The sequence below is a fragment of the Ambystoma mexicanum genome, chromosome 9 (assembly GCF_040938575.1).
Source record: "Ambystoma mexicanum isolate Mex_15411 chromosome 9, UKY_AmexF1_1, whole genome shotgun sequence".
Classification (NCBI taxonomy): Eukaryota; Metazoa; Chordata; class Amphibia; order Caudata; family Ambystomatidae; genus Ambystoma; species Ambystoma mexicanum.
In genome coordinates, this window is record NC_090931.1 from 68,178,425 (window position 1) to 68,201,520 (window position 23,096).

Sequence of the window (23,096 nt, forward strand, 5' to 3'; positions counted from 1 at the left end):
GCCGGAGATCACACGCGGCGCTCTGCACACGCACGTCTCTCTCCATGACTCCCCCATTGTCGAGATCAGAGTCTGTGTAGTGCCGTGCCACGCCTCCCCCTGTTTCAGGAGCGACACGTGGGGGCCACATCAGCTCTCCACCAGACTCGGGCAGTTCGCGGCTCCCAGTGCCACTGCCCCTTCCTTTTTTTCTGGCTGCGCTTCTATTAGACGCAGTGCGGTAGCGGCATCCTGTATAGTTCGGAAGGGGAGCACATCCCTGCAGGTAGTCGGTGCAAAGCCTGGGGGAAGCGTGGACGGTTTGGGAGCCACTCGACCACAGACGGCATCACAGTAAGGCCACGAGCATCCTTATATGTATGAATGCGGGGACTGGAGGTGACGGGCGGAGGACCCTGACGGGGTCTTGCACAGGTCTGCGTTCGGTTCTTGCTGTCACCATAGGACATCGGGGGTGAGGGGGGGGAAGTATTGCAATGTATTTTTTTGCCCCTGTGAATATTGTACTACCCGTGAGGTGTGTTCTCAAGGCGTGCTGCAGGGTGATTCATACCGGCGCCTCTTTCTAAGAAGCGCAGCGGAATGTAGGTCACAGGAAGCCGGCTTTAGCCGCTAACTTTTCCCGACTGCGGCGGAGTGCGCATCGCCCCCTGCCTCGGCTATCACACCTCCGCGTGGTTGCGCAATCCCCGCCCCCGCTACACTGCACTGCCCTGTGGCTTCGACCCCTTTCTTCACATTGGCATGCGTTATACTTATACCTGTTCCCCAACACCCCCATGGGGCCCTGGATGGGGATATTTTACATCTGACTCCTTTCTCTTTAATGGGTTAATAATATGCAGCCCTCGGACCACAACACCGTGGGCAGAAACACACAAAGAGCAGCAAGTCTAGTCATTAGAAGTATACATTATAACGTTATGCATCTAGCACACACTGCAGCAGCCGTACAGCTTCAATGCGCTGTACATAACAGGCGCTACTGTACTCATTGTATCCACCTTAGAAGGGTGAAAGGCTGAGGAGCTTAGAAGTGGCCCGCAAACAGATCTCAGTAGCAGGCGTACAACCCACGGAGCTATCTCACACGTTTTCAAGGTTGGTTAGTTGCAGGCTTGGCAAGCAGTGCAGAAAAACAGCTAGAGAGAAATGGGGCACACAAGGCAGTGCTTCAAAGGAAGCAGGCAACATGTGGGGGGCGGGGGCACCTTGAGAGCCGCTGTCTCCGTGGCATACATGAGGGCGCTCTGCTACGAAGCACTGCGCAAAGTAACTTAGAATTGTCATGTGGGGGTTATGTAAATATCACACTGTTAAAATGCTCTAATGACATCCATGTTGTATGAAAAACACACCTGTTCGATTGCTTTCTATAACGAGGCAAACACTAATACTGCCCGTCCAATGGTCAATGGGAAAAGTGTTTATTTATTTAGAAAATATATTGCATTCTGCTTGACATCTTGCCTCTGACCCTTCGTGTTTCTGGGTAGCCGCGCGCGATGTACTTTTGATGTTAATTGGAAGTGTTGCAAGGCGCCACAATCGCGCTGCAGTCCCTTCGAGGCGCTGGCAATGGGACCATTGCAGCTTCCGATCAGTGCGATGAATGCATAGGCGAGGCGACTCCAAAGCGGAAGTCCCTTTATCAGCCACTGTAATGAAGTCTTGGCGCTCTTGAATGGTTACGTGCTCATATCATGTGTTACCATACTCAGCGGGTTAATGCACCTCAAGCAGGCAGCTGTGCTCCTTATGCTGACCGCAGGCTCGAATTATTTGTAAGAGAAACTCCCAAATCCATTCTTCTCGAGGCTTTTGAATTGGGACGCATCCCTCAATGCATCGACCATGTGCCTGTCATGTATAGCGCCAAGAAGCCATAATGATATGTCAGCAACTCTGGCATTCCTTTTGATCCCTCTAAATGCAGGAGCCCCTCTCCCCTGTCCCCATCCCTTCCCTTTGACATAAGCAACAGGAGAACTCAAGCGCGAACTCTCCTCTGCTTTGCCGTTCTCCTGGTGCATCGATTATGGGGTTCGATTAATCGCCAATGGGTTGTACGGGAGTATTCTGCTGCGAAGCCGCTTCTGGGCAAGGGCTTTTATTAGTGCGAGCTCCCCTCCCACTGTATACCCCCACCCCCCCATGCATGCATTGTGTCACATGCAACGTGACAGAGTTCGCTAACATATTTCCAACTCTTGTCCTTGTTGTCTGCTCCAGTGGTGGAAATGGAAAATAGTTGGTGGGGGATCCCACAAGGGGAGGGGAGGGGGGGGGGGCGGTGTCCGAGGAGGCGGGGCTTAGAGGGGGCAGAGCTGGCAGTTGACCTCGATCAAAGGAAATGTCTAAAATAATAGATTAAAACAACAATATCAAATATTCTGGCACAAAGGGAATGGATGGCCATGTGCAAGTGGGCACCACTTTTGCATTGGAGCCGAGACCAGTTTATGCCCCAGTCCAACCCTGGCAGCCAGTATGCAGACGCATAACATTTGCCCACAGCATCACTCACAAACCACAATTTAACTCCGTGCACGAACCTAAACAAGACAAAATGCACAGGGTCACCAGAGTCAGCACACATTAAAATCTGGCCTCTAAAAAATGCAGCACATCACATGATATATAACGTATCTGATGTGCTGCATTTTATAGAGGTCAGATTAGAATGTGTGCCGGCTCTGTGGGTCTCTCTGGTGTTTGTTCTTAAGTATAACCAACTAAGAATAAGCACCAGAGAGACAAAGGAAACGGGTGCACAATGAAAATGAAAGCACCCGAGCAGAGAGTACAAAATAACAGAAATGCTCTGTGCATTGTGCACAGTCCGCTTGCACCGTGGGGCAGATTAGACTCCGAGCCCACCAAGGTGGGGGCTCAGAGATCTAATCTACCCTGTGCAAGAAGGGCACAGTGCACACAGAGTACAGGGCAGATTAGATCGCGGGCTCGGCAAGGAGCTGCTCCGCACTCCGCCGTCGAGGGCGCACTCTCTTTTTTTTTTTTATTAACCCAGCGCAGAGCATGGGTTTGGGGGCTGACTCTGGCCGGATCCCGAGATCCGGCTACACATCTGGTGCCGGATCTCGGATCCGGCGAGAGCCGACCCAATGACCAGCGCTGGTCTGCTCTGATGCCTGCGTATCGCATTCCTGTGAGTTCTGGAATGACACATGCGCACCCCACAATCATTAGTATACTCTGCAAAATGGAGAGCGCTCTCCAGGCAAGCTCTCATGTGATGCGAGGGGGAGTATTCCGCGCCATGACGTACTTTGCACGGTCTCCGGGCGCCCTCCCCCTGCAGATGAGGAAGAGAGGTGGGTTAGTGGATAGAGGATAGTTTGGCTGCTGTCCTGGCATAGGGGTACCGTGTGCTGGGCCGTCTCTAGCTGCTCTCTGTCGAGCGCATAGAGGCATTGGGCCTGATTCAGAAAAGCACTTTATAATGGCACAATCCCATATGAAAACATTCTGTGAATCAGGCCCATTGTGTCCAAAGGTAGCCTTGCTCCCCCTTAGTGTTGGCTCGGGTGGCACAGGGGTATGTAAATTGGTTGTGGTGGTGCAGAGTTTTGTTGTTTGATGGCTGTAGCGAAGAACGTGACACCCCCCCCCCACATGTGCCTACGTTGGAGCGACGAACCATCAAGTCCGAGCCAGAAAACTCCCAATTTACCTTCCCCAAAGTACTTCTGCTTTTATTATTCAGATATCATTGAAACCAGGGGTCTGCAGCCTGCAGCTCTGCAGATGTCAGGGCGACCACTCCCGTGACGCCCCTCACATACATGCGCCTTTCAAAGAAAAGAGCTCCGGACGGGCGCTTTGCGGGTTCATGTGTGCTGGCTAAACTTCTTCCCTGCAGAATAAGCTGCACCACTCCAGTGGGTTCCCATAACTGTGAAATGCACGGCAGGGGTTAATGAACTCTAGGGCCAGCCACAGCTGCGCCAAGAACAGCAAGTGGTCAAATCACGTCCTGTCTTCACAGATCCGAGGCCATTGCAATTCTGCCTGAAGACAAACCGTTCAGTGGGAAACATGGCGCCCAGGTGTGATTCATGCAGTCACTTGGAGAGACCTCCACTTAAAACTGTAACAGTCAGAAAGTTCTTTTCTTTCCTGTGGGTAATGCATTGTTTATTCGTTCGAGTATTTTTGGGAATACATTCATGCATAGTCCTTAAGCAAAACCTAAACTACTACTGTCCACCATGGAAAGAGAAAAGGAGCTCTTCACTGTTTTCATGGCGGCCATCTTGTTTTGTAGCTTTTCTTGGGTAAGCAGGTTTGTGCTACTCCTGCGGAGATGTGTACCAAACAAAACCCTTAAATCACAATCATTAGCTCTTCGGACATTTTGCCAGTGGGCTAGTGTCAATAAACACCTGGAGGAATTACTAATAGTGCTTATTTCAGTTGGGCTGTTCCCTTGTGCTGGTGGACCGTTACCAGTTCGTACACCCCTCTCCCTTGCACCAATTCCCCCTCCTCATCTAGTTAGCGGAACATTGATTCCCTGGCGTAATGGCATAGAATCCATGTGAATTATTCCATGACCACTAGACACAAATACACTGGGACTCCTCACGAGTTGAACGGTAGCCCTTAAATGCGGTGGTGACTGAGTTACTGCTGCATTTAAGGGTCTGCCCCAATCATTAGTATACAGTGTTTACCCCAAGCTCAGAGCTGGGGGTAAAAACACCTGAAAAATGCTGATTGTAGGCGCAATGACTGCGCAGTAATACCGCCAGCGGTAATTGTGCCGAATATTCCCCATTGGGTCCAATGGACGCAATGGGGAATGGGGAATAACATTTACTGCCCAACCTGTGATCCAGTGGTAATTCCACTGGGCAGGTGACAGTAACTCAAATAAAGTTGGGCGGTATCTCAGTGGGGATACCGCCCAAGTCTTGATGAGATCCACAGTATTTTGCATACTTTGCTCTGTCCTGTGGCTTGACAAATATTGGATGTGGAATGGAACTGTTAGATCAACAGGCATTCCAGCCAATCACAGTGCCTGAACCTTTTGGCCCCGTGATTGGTCGGGGAGCGTGGCATTATTATCCAGTCCATTTCCGAGAATTGAAACAGCACTGTGATTGGAGAGAGTTCTGTGCTCTTAATATCTCGAATATGCTATCCCTTTTGTATGGCGCTCTGGTTTTCCGTTCAATCCACTGGCAGCTTCTCAATTCAATGTATGTATATTGGGGGTGGGGGTAGTTAGAATTGACAGTTAAGCACAAGTGAACGGAAGTGAGCATTGATGCCTCCTCTTTCTTCTAAAATACCACTCTGCGGTCTGGAAAGCAGAAGTTCCTCTAGCCCTTTAGCAGGCTGACCAGCAACATTTTACCCAATTCACCTTCATAATACAGAACCATTCTGAGCCAGCGCTCCATTGGAATGAAGTTAACCAGTTATTGCATACATATATAAGAAGGTATATATTTTTATTCTTGGAAGGTTGTGCATATTATGAAACTGCTCGGTAGCCAGGGCTTTAAGTGGGCTGGGGGTATCCAGGACAGAGCCCCGGCAGGCTCAGAAATATGGCTCTGAGACGGGGGCCATACTGTGGCCTTTTTTTTCTAAAGGCTGAAGCTTCAGGCTTTACAAAAAAAGGCTTTTTCTACGTAATGGTGGCACCAGCACCTGCGAGACATCCCTTTAACTGAGAGATGCCTGTGGGACAGTGCCACCATTATTGAAGAAAGGGTGAGGCCACAGGAAGCAGAGACCTTTTTTTCTAAAGCTTGAAGCTCCCGCTCATTCGCAGGAGCTTCAGGCTTTAGGAAAAAATGCCTCGGCTTACCGCATCCTCACCCTTTCTGCCTTAATGGTGATGCTGCCTCTCGCCAGGTATCCTTTAACTAAAGGAATGACTGGCGAAGGGCAGCGCCACCATTAAGGCTGAAAACATGTGGCACTGTCCCCTGCCAGACATCCTTAATTGGACTCCCCCAGGGGGAGAGGGTACTGATCTCTGCAAAGGGCTGCCTGTAGCCCATTAAACCGGGGCCTGTCAAGAGAGCATGGCCTAACGGTAGGTCACGCCCCCTAGATGAGCCCTGTGTTGGTAGCCACGCCCCTTGATGAGCCACGGGTCATTTCCCTTGTCACTTGTTAATGTTAAAGGTATTTGTAGCGCATCACCAACTGAATTGGTCCCCAGCGCTCATGCTGATCTGCAAACAAGAAGGCAGGGGTGTGGGGGGTGGGGGGTGGGGGGGCGTTAATCTGGTGAAGAAGGGGTAGGAAAGTGAGAAGGTGGTGTCCTGTTGGCAGCTCCAGTTCGGTTTTCACTGTGTGCTGAGCTTGGGTGTGAATATCGGATCGATGTGAGTCCTCGTGTGCTGTTGGTGCAAGTTATGTGTTTGTTTTTGCGGTGTGGTGAAGTGCGTGCAGTTTGCTGTGCGAAAGGGTGGTTGTGTGGATTTTTGAGTTAAGTGTTCAGAAATTTGAGCTTTTGGGTAAGTGAGTTATATGTCTCTAAGTCCTTATAGTTCTTGTACTTAAAACACTGTTGGTAGCACTGCTGTGCACGTCTTGCTTACCCGTGTGCAAAATCACAGGACGCCGGACTCCAGCAGAACAATGCAAAGGACAGTGGCAGTGAAGACCCCCACTTCCCAAACCTTCCCAACAATATCGCTAAAACATGGGACCCGGCAGTGACCTGGACATCCGAGCAGATGCCCCCACCCCCTTCTCTGGGGGCACAGGACGCCGAGTTGTCACGAAGCCGTCTCAGTGAGCAGTTGATTGAAATACGCCAGGAAGGATGCCCCGTCACCAGCAGGGCCGCTGCCCTGCCAGTGCCAGACGCTTCCGGGTAGGGCGTTCCATGGACACGTCGGTGGCGTCCTTTAAAGCGCACACGCGCACACATGCATGAAGAATAGATGCATCACGCATGGAGGTCCTATGCATGGAAAGAGCCGATGCACATTGTGCTCACGCCGTAATACGCGAACATTAAAATAAAAATAAAAAATCACTTGGTACTTTGCGAAAATGTAGGTTTTGTGTGCCTTAATGAGAAAAAAAATGGACTGCTGTTTTTGTGTGGTGTATTGGGGTCTCCGTTACATGGCTCTCCAGATGTTTTGGACTACGACTCCCATGATCCCTCCCATTAGCCCTGATGGTTATAGCTATTGGGAGTTGCAGTCCCAAACATCTGGATAGCATATGCCCCCTCGGCAGATGGGATGGGGTTCATGCAAGAGAGGGTGGGTTGGAGAATGGCTTCGAGCTGCCTGGGCGGTGCAGGGGCCTGCAGTGTGTGGCTAGACGCACGAAGGGCCAGGGTCCAGTCTTTTGCTTTGCTCGGGACGAGGCAGCGGCTGAACGTTTTGAGAGACTTCAGAGTGGTGGGAAATTGTGGTTTGGGGTCCGTGGGATTGGGCTGTATTTACAGGATCTCTTGAGGTCTTCTCTGGTGGTTTGTGTGGGCGATTTGGGCCAACGGATGGGTCTTCAAGCTGTGCTGGTCCTTGGGGGATTTTGAGTGTTGGACATCTCCAATTGCTTTGATCTGTCACCATTGCTTGTTAAGCGAATGTCACACGAAGGACGGTCACATTGTGGCTTTCTGCACATCATTGTGTGGGAGGCCGAGGGTGAAATGGGGCGAACTGTACATGTACATTAATGTAGGTTGTGTACTTGGAAAGTTGTAATGGGTGTTCTGGGATAATAGTCCCCCATTTTGTTGGTTAGAGCCGGAATCGCTAGAGTTTGTGAAAAATGAGCTGTAATTGGTTTCTACATGTGCTTTCCAGAGAGCTTTCACACTCTGCACTAGTGTGGAATTGCACTTCCGGCTCTGTGCTTCTCGCCCCGCAAGGATCCCTCCTTCCACCTCAAAACATTTCTTTGAATCATGTGCAGTGTGCTATTGAGGGCGATTAAGTCCTAGAGTTTAACACTTATGAGCGGGAAGGGGGAACTTCTTTCAAAAGTCCTTAAGTTGTCAATAATTGTTGCCCTGTTGAATGCGCAGAGGGTCACTGTGAGGGGCCAGAAAGGCGAGGCGGACAACTTGATAGAGATTCTACCCAAGAAGCCATTTCATTAACTTGTAAGGGTGTGATCAATGCTTCGCTGGTTTCCCTGGCTATATAACTAAGTACTAAAAGAAAACACTCGAATATGAACAGGTATCTGTCCCTCACACACATACATATAACAAACACATATAGGTGTTTATATGGCTGTTCAAACTCAACAAAATTATAATTAGAACCAAATACTCTTGTAACTAGGGTCGGATCCCCTTCCCTGAGATTAAGATAGAAGTTCCAATTAAAAGTTCCAATGGATAAAGTTCATCCAATAATCAGGTTATTCTTCAAAAGGTAAAACAAAAAGGTTCCTCCCAGTAGCCAAGTTCTGCTTTCAACACAACGTTCCTTTACTTCTGGAGGGTTTCACTTGGCGGTGTGACTGTCTTATAATTAAACACATTTCAACACTCTTCAACATAAAGTTCCCACAGGCTTTTGTTTGTCAAACCAAAAGTCTGTGTCTTCAGAGTTCCAGTGAATACATGACTTCCCTTCTCTGAGGAAGAAACTACCGCACATTTCTTTATGTGCAGCAATGTTTCCGTCAGGATGGTTTTGCCACAGTTCATTAAACACATTAGTGTTCTTGCCACTTTCTCTCAGGCACAAACTTTGACCACAAAGCAGTACTAAAATGTCTTCTTCCTGGTTCACTAACCTGCCAGGACTACCATTAACAATCCCTTTCCTGCTGTACTCGACTGCCAGGATACATCTCCTCACACTACTACAAGTACTCTGTGGTGTGGGTTACCTCAAACATCAGTGTTAGAGAGAATTCTCTGTTTAGGCTGAATTTCCTAACCCAGTGAGTCCCCCAGCAGCTTTGCTGGATTTCTGGAGTTTGTTTTTTTTCTCCTGCCAAGAGTGAGACTCTTTTTCTCTCACTCTTGGACATGATTTATGGTGTCCCTTTGAATGTTAATGTGTTTCATGGGGTCTTTTACTCCATAGGGTCTCACATGTTTTTCTTATGTGTGTTACACAGCACCCGCCGTGCAGTAACACAGGGGTGTCATAGTGACCCCCCAACATAGACTCCATACCCTGGGACTGACTACTGTCTCCCAGGGCATGTAAAGTCACCATTGGCTTTGCTAGTCCCAAATTATGAACAGAAACCTGTACAAACCATCATATTGTGGATGTACTGGTCAGGGCAATTCGATTGCCCCGGGGTCTGTTGTTCGAGGGGGCATGTCTCCGTCCCCCCTGATCGAGTTTTGGCTGGTGGCAGTGGATACTACTTTTTATATTCAAACGCAAATATATCTCTATGGGATTTTCCCATTGTTCGAGGCTACCAACTTTAATTATTTCATTTTTATAGCCTCGAACATACCGCCGGTTTATTTATTTAATATTAATTCACCGGTTGGTATTTTCTGCCAGAACTCGGTTTTAAAATGGCGTTTATGTTCGCCTCTGTAACTCCAAACCAAAGGTCGAGCCCTTTGTTCCACTTTTTGGCAGGCTTCTCCACAGAAGCCTCCAAAAGTGGTGCCACTCTGTCTGGGTACCACAGGGGGTGTGGGAGGGGGTTTAGGCACCCTGGACTGAGTTACCTTGGTAACTCAAGTCGCACTCTGGTGTGATTGGCCCAAGTGGTGAGCCGGCCGGCTCACCACTTAGCATGTTTGATTGACAGCTAGGCTGAGTGAATGGGGGTGTGCTGCATAAAAGCAGGGCTTTTGGGACTGGAACTTCAGAAGTCGCCACAGGACCTGAAAATCTGACGAGGGAAAAGCTGAGCCAACCTGGTACGACGACACCACCGGTGGAGCCCTGCTGAACCGACTCACCACTTCCCAACGACAGAGAAGATCTCCCGGCTGGAGAGTCTTCTTCCCCTGAATGGTGGCACAACCAGTTTACCTTCTTTTTCTCGCATCCCAGGACGTCTTGTGGTCGAATTGCCCGTGCCAACCACCCCGGCAACCGGATAGCCACTTACCACTGGACCACAAATAAAAGGACCGCTCCTTTTAATTGAGAACTCCGTGGCTGGTTTCTTCCCTGGCAGTGCAACGGACTCCTGCTTTCCTCCCCGACGAGATCCTCTCTTCCCCCGGACGAAGCACTGACTTCCACCCGCTGCCAGGAACAACTGCCCCCGCTGGAGTATTCTCACCATTTTAAGGTACCGTGTCCACCAGGCCTCCCTTTCTAAAGATTGCTACAAGGTAATAATAATCCCTTAACCTTCTGGACTGGGCTGGCCGCCTTGACCATCTAACTGGTCCCTTTCTTTTTGGTCCAACTCTTTCTGAACTTATTTTGAGACTTTTGGGCACTTCGAACCGTGTGACCTTGGACACATTTCGACCGGAGCCTCTTAAAGTGGGTCCGGCCTTGTTAACTTTGACTTTACGGTTTTAACCTGCCTTCTTCTCCTACTGTGTTCTTATGAAAGTGTTGGGATCTGTTTCTATCTTTGCTCTGCCTTTCTTTCCCTTTTAAACCGATTGATTAGAGTGCCATCTTCGTTAAGCGCTCACCGCTGTCTGAAAATAAGTGTTGCTTTACTTAAGACTTGTCTAACTAATCGTTGAAGGGAGTGTATATCTTTTAGTGACCGTGTTTTTGAACTGCTTGTTATTAGTGCCAGTGTGTTTTATTAGATGTGTTTTTAAATAAATAATTATGCCTCTTTTACATCAAGCTCTGGTCAGTGTTTGCTTGTTCTACTGTGTTCTTGTGACCTATTGTGAATACTCTGTATACTGCCTAACTTATCTTGAGAGAAGTCTGACTGCTCAGCCACAGCTACCAAGTGAATCTGTGCGGTACAGACTGCTACCAAGTGGGATTACTGCCAAACACCTGTAGTCTTAAATCTTTTGCAGTGGTCCCAGAGGGAACTGCACAGGTTTCTGCCTAACAATCAGTAAAGTCTTTCACTTTCGACAAAAGTAAGATTCACAACTTCTTTCATAAGGATACAACACCCATTGATGATGTTTACTTCACTGATTTGGCCGCATGCAATGTAGGTTGTGTTCCTATTCCACCGTTAACACTCTCCACAAGTTTCCATTATCACATCAGGTCATTGTTGGTAATGTCTTTTATTCCACTTTCTCTCTCCAAGAAAAGCTGTTTTTCCTTGTCTTCCAATGGCCTTTGGCTTAGGCAATGCTGGTCACAGTTTTATTGTATTATTGCCCCCTCTTTACTTAGCCAATGGTGTCACTCACTTTGGGTTCAATACTGCCCCCTCTTTTCTTGGGTAATGGTAGTTACAGCCTTTCTTAAATATCATCCTCTCTTTTCTTGGACAGTGATAGTTATAAACATTCTCTTCTTGTTTCCTCTCAACATGAGTATTGGGCCAAAAACACTTTTTTCGTTATTTTGCTATGCAAAAGATGTATAAGCTGCCAGCGGTTAACTACGAAACACACCCATCAAAGGCCAACTCACCAGTCTCTCCCTGCACGTCCGCCTATTCCGCTAGTGTTTACACTTCTTTGCCCATTTGATTCAGAGCCTCTGACGGCTCGGTTGCAGTCCCATGACTCGTGTCTTCGCCAACCGCAGCCCACGTTGCTTCACTCGTCCCCCAGTGGTCGCCAGCTACCAGGGCCAGGCACTAGGTGTGTAGAGCTCTTCTCTCCGACGGGGTATTCTGCCACAGCACCACTTCCCTCTCTGTGACCTCTGCAGTACGTGCATCTCCTTCTTATGACTCTCTCAGCACCATCAACCTTCATAGACACAGTGGCGGGCCCAGGATCCTCATTTCTCTGCCCCTGCTGCATACACAGCCACTGATAACTTCTCCTCCTACTACTGCAACCATTCACCTGAGGGGGGATTTAAATAATCAAAATTCCCACTGTAGATTGTCAGGAACACTAGACTGCACACTGCAGTTCTGTGCCTCTGAGCCTCTCGTCCTCGTCCCAGTACTTATAGTATTATGGGATTGAAGTCCCAATGTTCTTATTCATCTTTTTAATATCACCTAACTCAGTCTGTTTATAAAACATACCTCTAGATAAGGCTTTTAAAGACATCAATGGTTGGTTCTTAATTTCACAGCTTACACCTAACGAGCAATCGCAGTTATAAGAAGTAATGGTAATGATGTTTTGGTCCTTACATGTTCTATTCTTATGCTGACCATGAGGATTTTTATTACTAACATTTTGGCTACCTTTTTGGAAGGGGAGCCTTACTGTGACACCACCCCATTATGTATGCTGGCATTATGGATACCTCACCCTCTGAAGAAGACGAACACTGCGTCTCTCCTAGGGTAGCTCTCCCACTCCACTAGGGGCCCTCTCCTCCCAGGTGATCCATCCGGCTTCTACCAATCCCAGGGTTAGGGTCAGATAGCGGGTGCGTTCCCCTGGCACCTGGGAGGCGAATTTAGGCTGAGGATCTGTGAGGATTCTGCAGGATTCATCAGTCACACAGTGCCTGAATGCCTCTGGAAGATACCCAGGTGGCAGGGGTGACTCCTTCAGAAATCCAGGGGAGCGCTTCCCTACCCAATCCTGTATTTCTGGAATGCCGAAGAGGAAAACCACATGTATGATATTTTTTCTTTAGTATGAAGATCTATTCAGCTGCATGCATATTTCCTGTAAAGTTTACGTTTGTTTATTACGCAATATGACCCTCTTCCAGTTTTCCTCTTTCGTAGGTTGGCGGTCTGTACTGTCGTCTATTTTGATTTTCTCCAGCTTGGCCATTTTGGATTCTGACCAGATTGGGGCTTTCACAGTTCAGATTCCACCCCGACTTCAGTGGCCTAGTGTGACGCATGTTAGAATCAGCTTTTAAGAAATTGTGGCCTGCAGAACACCTCTTCACAGGATTGAGAAAATGTGACTATCCTCAACAAGCGTCGCTGGCTACCTCGTCAAGCACAACTAATGTTAAACAGAACCAGAAAGACCTACAAAGCATTAACAACCAAAACATCACTTTAACTGCTCAAGAATTGAACTGCCTCCAGAGAAAAACACTCCAACAAAACCACAACATTGTCAAATTGGAAATATAAGAATTGAACAAGGGGGGAAAAACTAGGAAAGGAGCCTTGTGCTGCTAGGCCTAATGAAGATGATACTGGCCCCTCCATCCGACCCTTCAGAGGGGACTCGAAGACCCTGCTCTCAAACAATATCTTGCTAATTGATCGGAGTCGACTGGGAACCAAAAGAGGCTTTGGACCCCCACAAAGTGGTCCCACATCACAGCATGCAAGCAAACACAGCATGCTAGTTGTGTGTGTACCATGCAGCAATATGAAACATTCTGAGTGCTCTCAGTAAAGATGCCACCTGGGAAATCTCCAGACTTCCCTGTAGGCCAGTCGGCCACTGGTAATTGTTAATCCCTACCGTGAACCCCTACTTCTCCCTCTCTAGAATGTTCCCTCTCTTGTTCCCCCTACCCATGCCAGCTCCTTTACAACCGCTGCACCATACTTGTACATGGGTGTGCCCGCTATGTAAAGTGACCCCCTGCGACCAACTAGCTCTGTACTTTATAAATCCCATTACCTACATACTTGTGTTTTCTATATATTGTTTAACGAGTATCCCAGAGATAGTCCCAGGGGGGTGTGTTAACAAAGGGATTGAGTGAGTTGTGGGCTGTTGGGCTGGGAAAGTATGACATATAGACCAGGGACAGAAAACGAGGATAGGCCATCCAGGAAGGAACAGGAGCTGGACACGCTTATTGCAACCAAATGTAGAGTCGTAGCATGTTTGAAGAGGGGGGGGTTGCAGATGGCAGTCGCCGGTCCATGTTGGCAGGGCAGTGGGGTTCCTTCCCAGGTTACAGGGTGAGTTCAAGTCTCGTCTTGAAGATCTCCACTTAAGGGCTGGCATGGAAATCCGTGTTGCGGGTATTCCAGCAGAGCGGGGCATGTAGTGATAATGAGCAAACGCGGGAGAAAGCACTGTAGGGTCGAGGGGCATAAAGGTTGCGGAGAATAGAGTGTTATAATGTTTTCGAGCAAGTGGGTAGGGAGAGATGCAGTTAGCAGGGTACACGTTGGCAAGACCATGAATGGCTGTCTAAATGGGGGAAAGGGAATTTGGAGAGGGAGCAGGTTGGTCGGGTTCACCATGCCGCAAGGTGGTGTGGGGCCATAGTGGAAGAGGATCTCGTAGGCTGTAGAGGGCGCGGTCTGTGAATTTTTGTTAACTTTATTTGGGTGAGACTGAGGGTAGAGGGGTAGAGCCAGGAGCAGGCGTGAGCAGTAGTCCAATTTGCTGAGTATGAGGGTGGGTTTGAGGGTTTGAGCGGAGTGGTGAATGAGGTGAAGGCACATTGTTCCTAAAGTCGGTTGGTCCTGGCGGCTGTAATGTTGGCCATGATGAACCGCTGCTGTCAACACGGACTCTGAGGTTGCGAGCCTTGGGAGATGGAGTGAGTAGATCAGCAGGGAAGGCAATGGGCTAGGGGAGAGGGGGCTTCGCATTTCAGGCTAGGAGAGGCATGAGTTCCGTCTTGGAGGAGTTGAACGTGAAGCAGTACAAGGTTCCTCATTCTGTGAGTGCTTTGAGACCGGTGATTATGCAAGTGGAGACGGGTGGGGTGATGGATGGAAGGGGAAAGAAATTTGCCGATCATCTGCAAGAGGTGGTACAGGCAAGGTACCAGGTAATTGGACATACAGATCCAATTCTCCATCATTTACAAGAGAATAAATGATTGGTTTCCATGTAACCATGAAAGAGCTTTGTCACCATCAGTTCTTGGGTCAAGAGACTGGATGGCGAGTGAAGCAGAGAAATATGCCCTTTAATCTGCAGGCAGAGTGATGATTTATGCTCCTGGTCGTGAGAACCAGCCCCTTGAATAATGTGATTATTAATGATGCCCCTTCGAGAGGGCGAGTACACATACTGCAAGGTGAAGGAGGCCGAGAAATGGATGGGGTTTACATGGGCCATTAGAACGCTGCTTAGCAAACTCTGGTGCAAGTTCCCATGGAAACATGTGCTGTAAATCCAAACCTGGAAACATCAATGAAGGCGAAGAGGTTGTGGGTAAATATACAGTGTAAGGGTGGGCAGATATAATGCAACGCGTTCTATTAATAGACAGATGGACATCTCTCCTTATCTTCTCCCCCACTTTCTGAGTAGCATGGAGCCAGACCACATGGTGCTCCACAATAACATAATTCCTGGGCATCAGGGCAATTTGGGCGGGCAGTACCCTCCCCCCCACCTAGTGGCCCACTCACACTTCATGACCTCAGGTTGGTGGGCAAGACCAGAGGAAAGACTCAATCTTCAGGCTTCCGGGAATACCACCCACCAGGTGGCATTCCTATGGTCCTAGCCAAGCACCGCCAACCAAGGGCATTCCGACGCTCAAACCCTGTCCAATTTTGGGGGCATTTGGCTGTACACTGGCAATGCATTGAACCCTGGACAAACGACCTTCCGGTCTATGAGCCCTGAGCGCTTTACAGAACGACCCCTATTATACCCACTAGTGTGTACCAATCATTGACTGCTGCTGGGACCTTTACACCTTCCAGTGAACAACAGACATGACCACCCTTGGGCAAAGACACCAATTCACACATCCTGTTGAAGCGGAACAGGCTGTGCTATCCTGTTATACCTCCAATATGCATGTATTCATTCATTCATGTATCTGTGGCGTGTAAGGCTCCACCAGCCACTTGGAGAAACAAATCTAGCAGCCCAGTATAGGTCGCGTACAGGTATGTGACCCTCAAACACCGGGCATAGGCCTAGCCACAAACACGCCAACAACGCTAAAGTGTGCTTCCATCCTTCCGGGAGGGAGCCACAAACACAACTACCATTCAGATCTTCGTCTGTAATGTGACTGGGCCGTGTCCAGCACGACTTCTGCAAGCTAAGGCACCTCCTGGCGCTATCCCACCCTGATGTAACTGGGCCTTGACCAGCACGACTTCTGCAAGCTGTGGCACCTTTTGGCGCTATCAAACCCTTGTGTAACTTGCCTTGTCCAGCACGACTTCTGCAAGCTATGGCACCTCCTGGCGCTATCCCACCCTAATGTACCTGGGCCTTGTCCTGCACGACATCTGCAAGTTATGACACCTCTTGCCACTATTTATTTCTTATGTAACTGGACCTTGTCCAGCACGACTTCTGCAAGTTATGCACCTCTTGGCACTGTCGAACCCTAATGTAACTGGGCCTTGTCCAGCACGACCTCTGCAAGTTATGGCACCTCTTGGCACTATCGAACCCTAATGTAACTGGGCCTTGTCCTGCACGACATCTGCAAGTTATGGCACCTCTTGCCACTATTCATTCCTTATGTAACTGGGCCTTGTCCTGCACGACATCTGCAAGTTATGGCACCTCTTGGCGCTATCGAACCCTAATGTAACTGGACCTTGTCCAGCACGACTTCTGCAAGCTACGGCACCTCTTGGCACTATCGAACCCTCATGTAACTGGGACTTATCCAGCGCGACTTCTGCAAGTTATGGCACCTCTTGGCACTATCAAACCCTAATGTAACTGGGCCTTGTCCAGCACGCCTTCTGCAGGTTATGGCACCTCTTGGCACTATTCATTCCTATTGTAACTGGGCCTTGTCCTGCACAACATCTGCAAGTTATGGCACCTCCTGGCACTATCGAACCCTAATGTAACAGGGCCTTGTCCAGCACGCCTTCTGCAGGTTATGGCACCTCTTTGCACTATTCATTCCTGTTGTAACTGGGCCTTGTCCAGCACGACCTGTGCAAGCTGTGGCAGCTCTTGGCGCGATTCAGCCTTAAACAAACTAACTAGCAGCAAGGCATGATGTGGACATTTTGCCAACCAACTGGTCTTGGCCGATGCCAGAAGAGGTAGGGGCTGGTAGTTGCTGGCACGTGGGCATGCGTGCGTTTGTTAAGAGTTTGAAAGCGGATCAATTTGCTGCTCACTATGGATTGGCACTAAATCCCGCGCGTGACACTGGGAAAGAGCTGAGCTTCAGAGCGCCCTGCACTATTTTGGTTGAAGTTCAATATAATTGAATTAATCGACTAGGGGACCATGGTCTCCTTAACCACTGCTTCAGGGTGGCAGCAGTGTGTGGAACGCGTTTGCCTTTGGAAGATAGAACACTGTGTTACGCATTAACAACTGCATCCAACCAACGTTCACGTGTTTAAATCATGCCAGGACCACGACAGCCTTTTATCTGTTCCATGTTTGATGAAATGAGGCCCTTATAGTTGGCAATAAATATATGTATTATTATTTGAGTGCCAATCGAACGTTGTGTTTTTGCATTGTGTGATATACAGTAGATAGGTCAATATTATTGTGTTTTAATCATTATTATTGTTACAAATATTACACTGATAGTACAATATATCCAAATAAGAACACTGCTACTAACTCCACTACTGCACTTTGTATTATTGGTATTTCATGAATGTCCTAACCATAATTTGCTCTCTCATTGCTACAGAAGGGGACTTAGCTTGCAATCAACTTGTCCATTAATATTCACCCCCCAGTCCCTGGTTCAGGCTGTAGAGTTCTTATTCATTTGTTTCGTCCACTGTGCCTTGTGTAGTTGTGTAATTTATGTTGCTCTGTTTACACTGCTTGTTAACTATGTCCCTAAATGATTATCGCTTATGGCACAGGTCCTACCGCCATGATGAGTTACTGCGTCGACCCTGCTTCAGCACCACCTGGGATATACCCGCATCCCCGCTCTGGTCTCATGGTGAGTTCCGTGCATTTAATCGGGGAAGAGCATGACTGTTTACGTGGCATCCACTTATTTTTAATACCACATCACCTGTGACTTGTGAACGGTGAAAGCGGGATTGGGGTGCACCTGGTGGCGGGAGAGGCTAGAAGACGAGTCTTCAGATTTAGTGGAGCTGAGCATTTTGAGTCAGATTCAAGTGTTTGAGTTTTTTTTTTAACTTTTGTGAATTGGATGCATTTTATACATATGCACATTGACATGCACAGTAGGCATACATCTTGATTCCCTATGCAAATCATCGGCTGGCTGGTTTTCAATGTCCAATAGCCCACAGTGGGGCCCATCTCAATTCTCTCCCCCATCCTGACACATCCGGGAGCTCCCTGGAAAGGTGCAAACCATCTACAGAAATCAGGTCATTATTTCTCAGCTATGAAGCGTAACGGTTTATTGAGGGTCACCCTCAACACAGGGAGTTCCTTCTCTCCCCCCTCAAGGTGTCATCAAAAAACTATTTAAGATATTATTTTCTTCAGCCCTACTTCAGACATCTATTGTGCCCTTTGTATCCCTCCCCCTGAGCGACCAATGAGCCAAGAACCAGGCTGGTGTACAGGAAATATGTGTATATTTATTTATATTAAAAATAATAGAAATCATACTGAACTACACGTGCCACCTTCTTTGTGGCTCACAATTAACTTCTTGTTACTTACATCAATTACAAAAATTAGTTTGAAAAAAAACACAATTCACAATTCTTTACTTTCTACAAATTTTACTTCAACAAATAATTAAACTGATCTATAGCCAAAACAATTATAAATGTAGTGCTGTGCAATTTTGATTTTCCTGCAGGCTTAAAAGGCTAGCAGTAGGGTTTCAAGATTGGTAAAAATACATATGGCAATTATGATTTTACCCACACTTTTGCTTTAAAATAAACACAGGATCATTTAGCAGTTTGTTTTCAGCCCCCACCTACTTTGGTCTGTGTTGGGGAAGGCAGACAGACAAATTGGAATAATTTGGGGATTTTTGGATTTCACCCCCCCTCCACTGAAAAGCTTATGTTGGGGGAAAGTTGGACAAAAAGATTGGACTGATTTAAGAACAAAGACACCCCTCTTCCTTAAAGAAGTTGGGGTCAACAGGACAAAAGGGATTACCCAATTAAATAGAGGCTATAATTTTTCAGCGCACACTGGGAAGTGAGCATTGTTCATTTTGAATTTTAACAAAAATCACCCCGTAGTGTTCCACCAAATAGCAAATTAATTAAATTAATCTTTTTAGTTACATAGGCTAAAGATCTCCACAATTCCCCCCAGCCCCCATATAAAGGGAAAGGATTTAAGGCAAGCAGACTCCCACATCTTTTGGTTTCCCAGGGCTCAGTTGTACTAACATAGAAAGCCTCAGTTTAAAGTTCAGGACAGCCAGCTGCATGTCAGGAACCTCTGGAAAGATAGGGCAGGGGTCTGGTCACTCCACTGTCAAGGATGGCCTCCTGCTGTCCACCATAGGACCTAGTCAGCATTTAGGCCTTCCTAACAATAGACAGCTCCACCCAGATGCACTCTCAGCAATCTCCTCTGGTGTCTCCATACAGCTGTCATATTGTAAGTTGCAGCAGCACTCCTTTGATGGTAAAGTTCAGCAGCTCTTTCCCTTCCTCCTAGAACAGTCCTTCTTATATAGCAGCGATGACACCACCAATTTTACATTCTTGGGGGAGTACCCTGCAAGAGGTCACACAAATAGGATTGGACAGTTACCCTTCTCTCCCCTTACCACTCCAGCCCCTCCCTACGGATTGGTTTAAGGGCCCGGAGTAGATATATGGCAGCTTAATTTATAAACACCATTTGTTGTTATGTCCATTTTTTGTCAAAAACTAGTTATGTGGCAAAACATCATAATTTTACTAATAACAGCCATAATATACATATTGTATGATTCAGCTAATCACACGGAACTAAATAAAATGGCAGAGTTTGGCAGTGGAAGGGATGAGGAAATGGCAATCGTGTCCTTGGATGCGATCAAGGCCTTCGACTCCGTCAGGTGGCCGTGGCTGCTGGCGGCCCTGAAACACTATGGGTTAGGGCCTGGTTATGTGAGGTGGGCGAAGATTTTGTACAGTGAACCGCTGGCTAGAGTTAAGACAGGATCTGTGATTTCAGAGAGGTGGCAGTTTAGCAGGGGTATTAGACAGGGATGCCCCTGGTCTCCCATGCTCTACATAAAGGCCCTGGAACCTCTTGCGATCTATCTGCGGCAACAATATGACACTATAGGCATTGAGGTGAAAGGGGAGGGGCACCTGATTTCCCTATACGCAGATGACATACTGCTGTACCTACGATTCCCAGAAGAAAATCTCCAGTACATCCTAGAAGTGATGGAGAGATATACGGTGTTGCCTGGCATAGCAGTGAACCCCCAGAAGTCCAGCATGTTCCCATTGGGGGGGTACAAGGGGATTACATCGGAGCGATTACCTGTATTGCAAGTGCCATGGGCAGTTTGCACGTTTCGGTACTTGGGGATTAATATATACCACACTGTGGAAGAGGAGCACAAGTGTAACACGGAAGTGGCCATTAGAAACATCGAGAAGTGCATGCGGTTTTGGGCGAAGCTGCCTCTGGTGATGATGGGGCAGGGAGCGATGCTAAAGATGGTGGTCCTGCCGAGACTCCTACATTACTTCAGGAATATACCATACTTGATCCCTAGGGGGTTTTTCACCAAACTGAATAACATGTGTAGGGACTTTCTGTGGCACGGCACGCGGAACAGGGTGGCGTTGTGGAAGCTTCAGAACTTCCATGACAAAGGGGGAATTAAGCTGCCCAACTACGAGGAGTACTATGTGGCGAGCCAGTTGCAGTATGTTGCCAAATGGCTATCTGACGAAGAGACCTCCGAACACAGGTTGTTTGGGCAGGATTGTGCACCCTTTTATCTGAAAGAAGTCATGTGGGCACCCAGAGCGGAAATGGGGGGGTGCCCTAAAATGATGCTACTATGGTGGAAGGTGTGGTGCAGGGCATGCCAAATGATGGGGGACCCGTCCCCATGCTCATCGCAGATGCCATTGGTAGTATTGACAGGGGCGGATGCTCAGCTGCGACTGATACTCCGGACCCACTGGGAACCGGCTGGGGTGGCAACGATGGGGGACATCTGGCAGGAGGGCTTTAGTATTACTTTTGAGGGGCTACGGGAAAGTAGCTGGGTTGCACGAAGGCCAGTACATTACGTACCACAGGATGGTACAGAGGATCAAGTGAACGTGGCCTAAAACTGTGCTGGGGGAAGAATTGGATGCCACTATAGACCTGATATATGATATAGCTGAGGGGGGTCATGAGATTTCCAGACTGTGTGAGATGTTGATGTCTAAAGTGGGGAAGGAGGTCACGCAGTTGAGAATGGACTGGGAAACAGAGGTTGGGGCCCAAATGGGAGATGGGATGTGAGAAAGGGCACAGGGGTATCATAAGAAGGTGTTTAGAAACGCGAGGCTCAAACAGATACAGTTGTACATAACACACAGGGCTTACATGACGCCTTGGAGGATTTCGAGATTCTAGAATGCAGGTCGGCAAGCATGCCCCAAATGTGACGAAGAGAACGCGGGCATAGTGCATATGTTCTGGTCATGCCAGATCATCGAGAGGTTCTGGAGGGGTGTAAAGGAGAAGCTAGAAGGAAGAGGGGTCAAGATAGTAGTGGATACAGTGTGGGCCTGTCTGCTGGGGGGGTTCCCAAGACCACAGAAACTCAAGCACGTAAGCAAACTAAGGGACCTGGCTAATGTGCTAGCAAAAAGAAGGATTGCCATGGGATGGAAGTCATGTCATGTGCCGAGGATAGAGGTGTGGTGGAAAGACTTGCAAAAATGGGCAGAAGCTGAAACCACGGCATGGCAAGAAGCGTGTGGCAATGGGGGGGAGGAGGAGAATGAGTCCCTGATGGCCTGGAAATCACTGATAGCCAGACTGTTTGGGTCATTGGACGACCGGATTGAGCCTGGGGAGGAGGTGACCGAACCACAGGGTCTGAAAACTAAAGGTTCAATGCAATAGACTCACAAGGTGGGTGGGGTAGAGGGTGTAGTGGTTAGGAAGTTAAATAAAAAAGTGTATTGAAACTGTTGGAACATGCACTATTTGTTTGGTTTATTGTTTGTTTGTTTGTAAAAATTAACAAAAAACTTAAAAAAAAAACTAAATAAAATGACACTCAGGTCTGCACCATTTTGCACGGCCGTGTGACACTTTTCTGTCATTCTATAAAAAGCATAACAGTTATGAACATGTAATTTCCTACCCATATTCCCAATTTTACCCTTCACCAGTTATCCAACTCTCAGTCTTTTTGAAATTGTAGCCCCAGACTTTACACCTTTTAGTCATGCTCCAGCCAAGGTGACCTGTCCTGCCTTCAGAGTCAGCAGGATACACTTTATTGCAGTTGTAATTAAATGGGGGATGCATCACTCACACTTGCAGTGGGGGTTTCTTTGTGAAGGATGCCCACCCACAAGCCAAATGGGTTTGCCTTGAGCTCAGAGACACTTTTTCAAGGAAACAAAGTGGCTTTTCCTTTCAAATGTGTGCTGGTATTTTACTCTCAAAACATGATCTGCATTACTTTGTGTCAACACGCACCTCATGTCTTTCTCTGACATGTATGTTATCATGGGTATGTTTTTTCACATTTGCACGGCTTTTACTGGCAAAAATACATGCAAAGCCGTGTTTGTTAATGTGTTTAGAAATCATGTTTTTCATGTAAAAGGTACCTTTTTTCTTCTTGCTTTCTGAATTAAAATGCTGTTTTTCCTTGGGTAGTGACACGTATGCCTTTTTACCATGGCCCTTCAGTTTTCACTAGAGCCAAAGATGTTTTGTGGCAGTGTTGAACAATTCAGCTTCTCATGTGAAAGGGAATTACGTTTGGGGCATTTTAATGCACCCCATCGAGGGACAGCTCGGAGGATGGCTGGGGGAACGTGCTAGTCTTGGGAAGAAGACCACGCTTAGCAGCACGGGTTTGAAATCTGGTCTTGTGCTTAGAAGCCGGAATCTGGCATGAAGCATGATATAAGAAAGCAATTTCATGTATATATATATTTTTTGCTTAACTGGTGTGCACACCCACACCTGCAAACAATGGTGGCCTTGGTAATTTCTCTTCATGAAGTGGGTTTGGGATTTGAATGGGATTTGGAAGACTGCTATCTCAACTCAAAGTTGAAGAAAAGCCAGGCCGGTCCTG

General features: G+C 47.8%; 1 protein-coding gene across 2 annotated transcripts in view; it reads left to right on the top strand.

Annotated features, from left to right (window-relative positions):
• The first annotated feature begins 226 nt into the window (after nucleotides 1-226).
• Nucleotides 227-23,096, top strand: part of ETS1 (ETS proto-oncogene 1, transcription factor) — a 303,023-nt gene continuing 280,153 nt past the window's right edge. The window contains exons 1-2 of one of the 2 annotated variants that reach the window (XM_069614182.1): nucleotides 227-333; nucleotides 17,734-17,816. In XM_069614182.1, coding sequence (XP_069470283.1) covers nucleotides 17,745-17,816 — 72 coding nt within the window. In that variant the 5' untranslated portion in view covers nucleotides 227-333; nucleotides 17,734-17,744. Of the gene's footprint in view, nucleotides 415-17,733; nucleotides 17,817-23,096 lie in introns of both variants that reach the window. The other variant, XM_069614181.1, reaches the window with a different exon arrangement.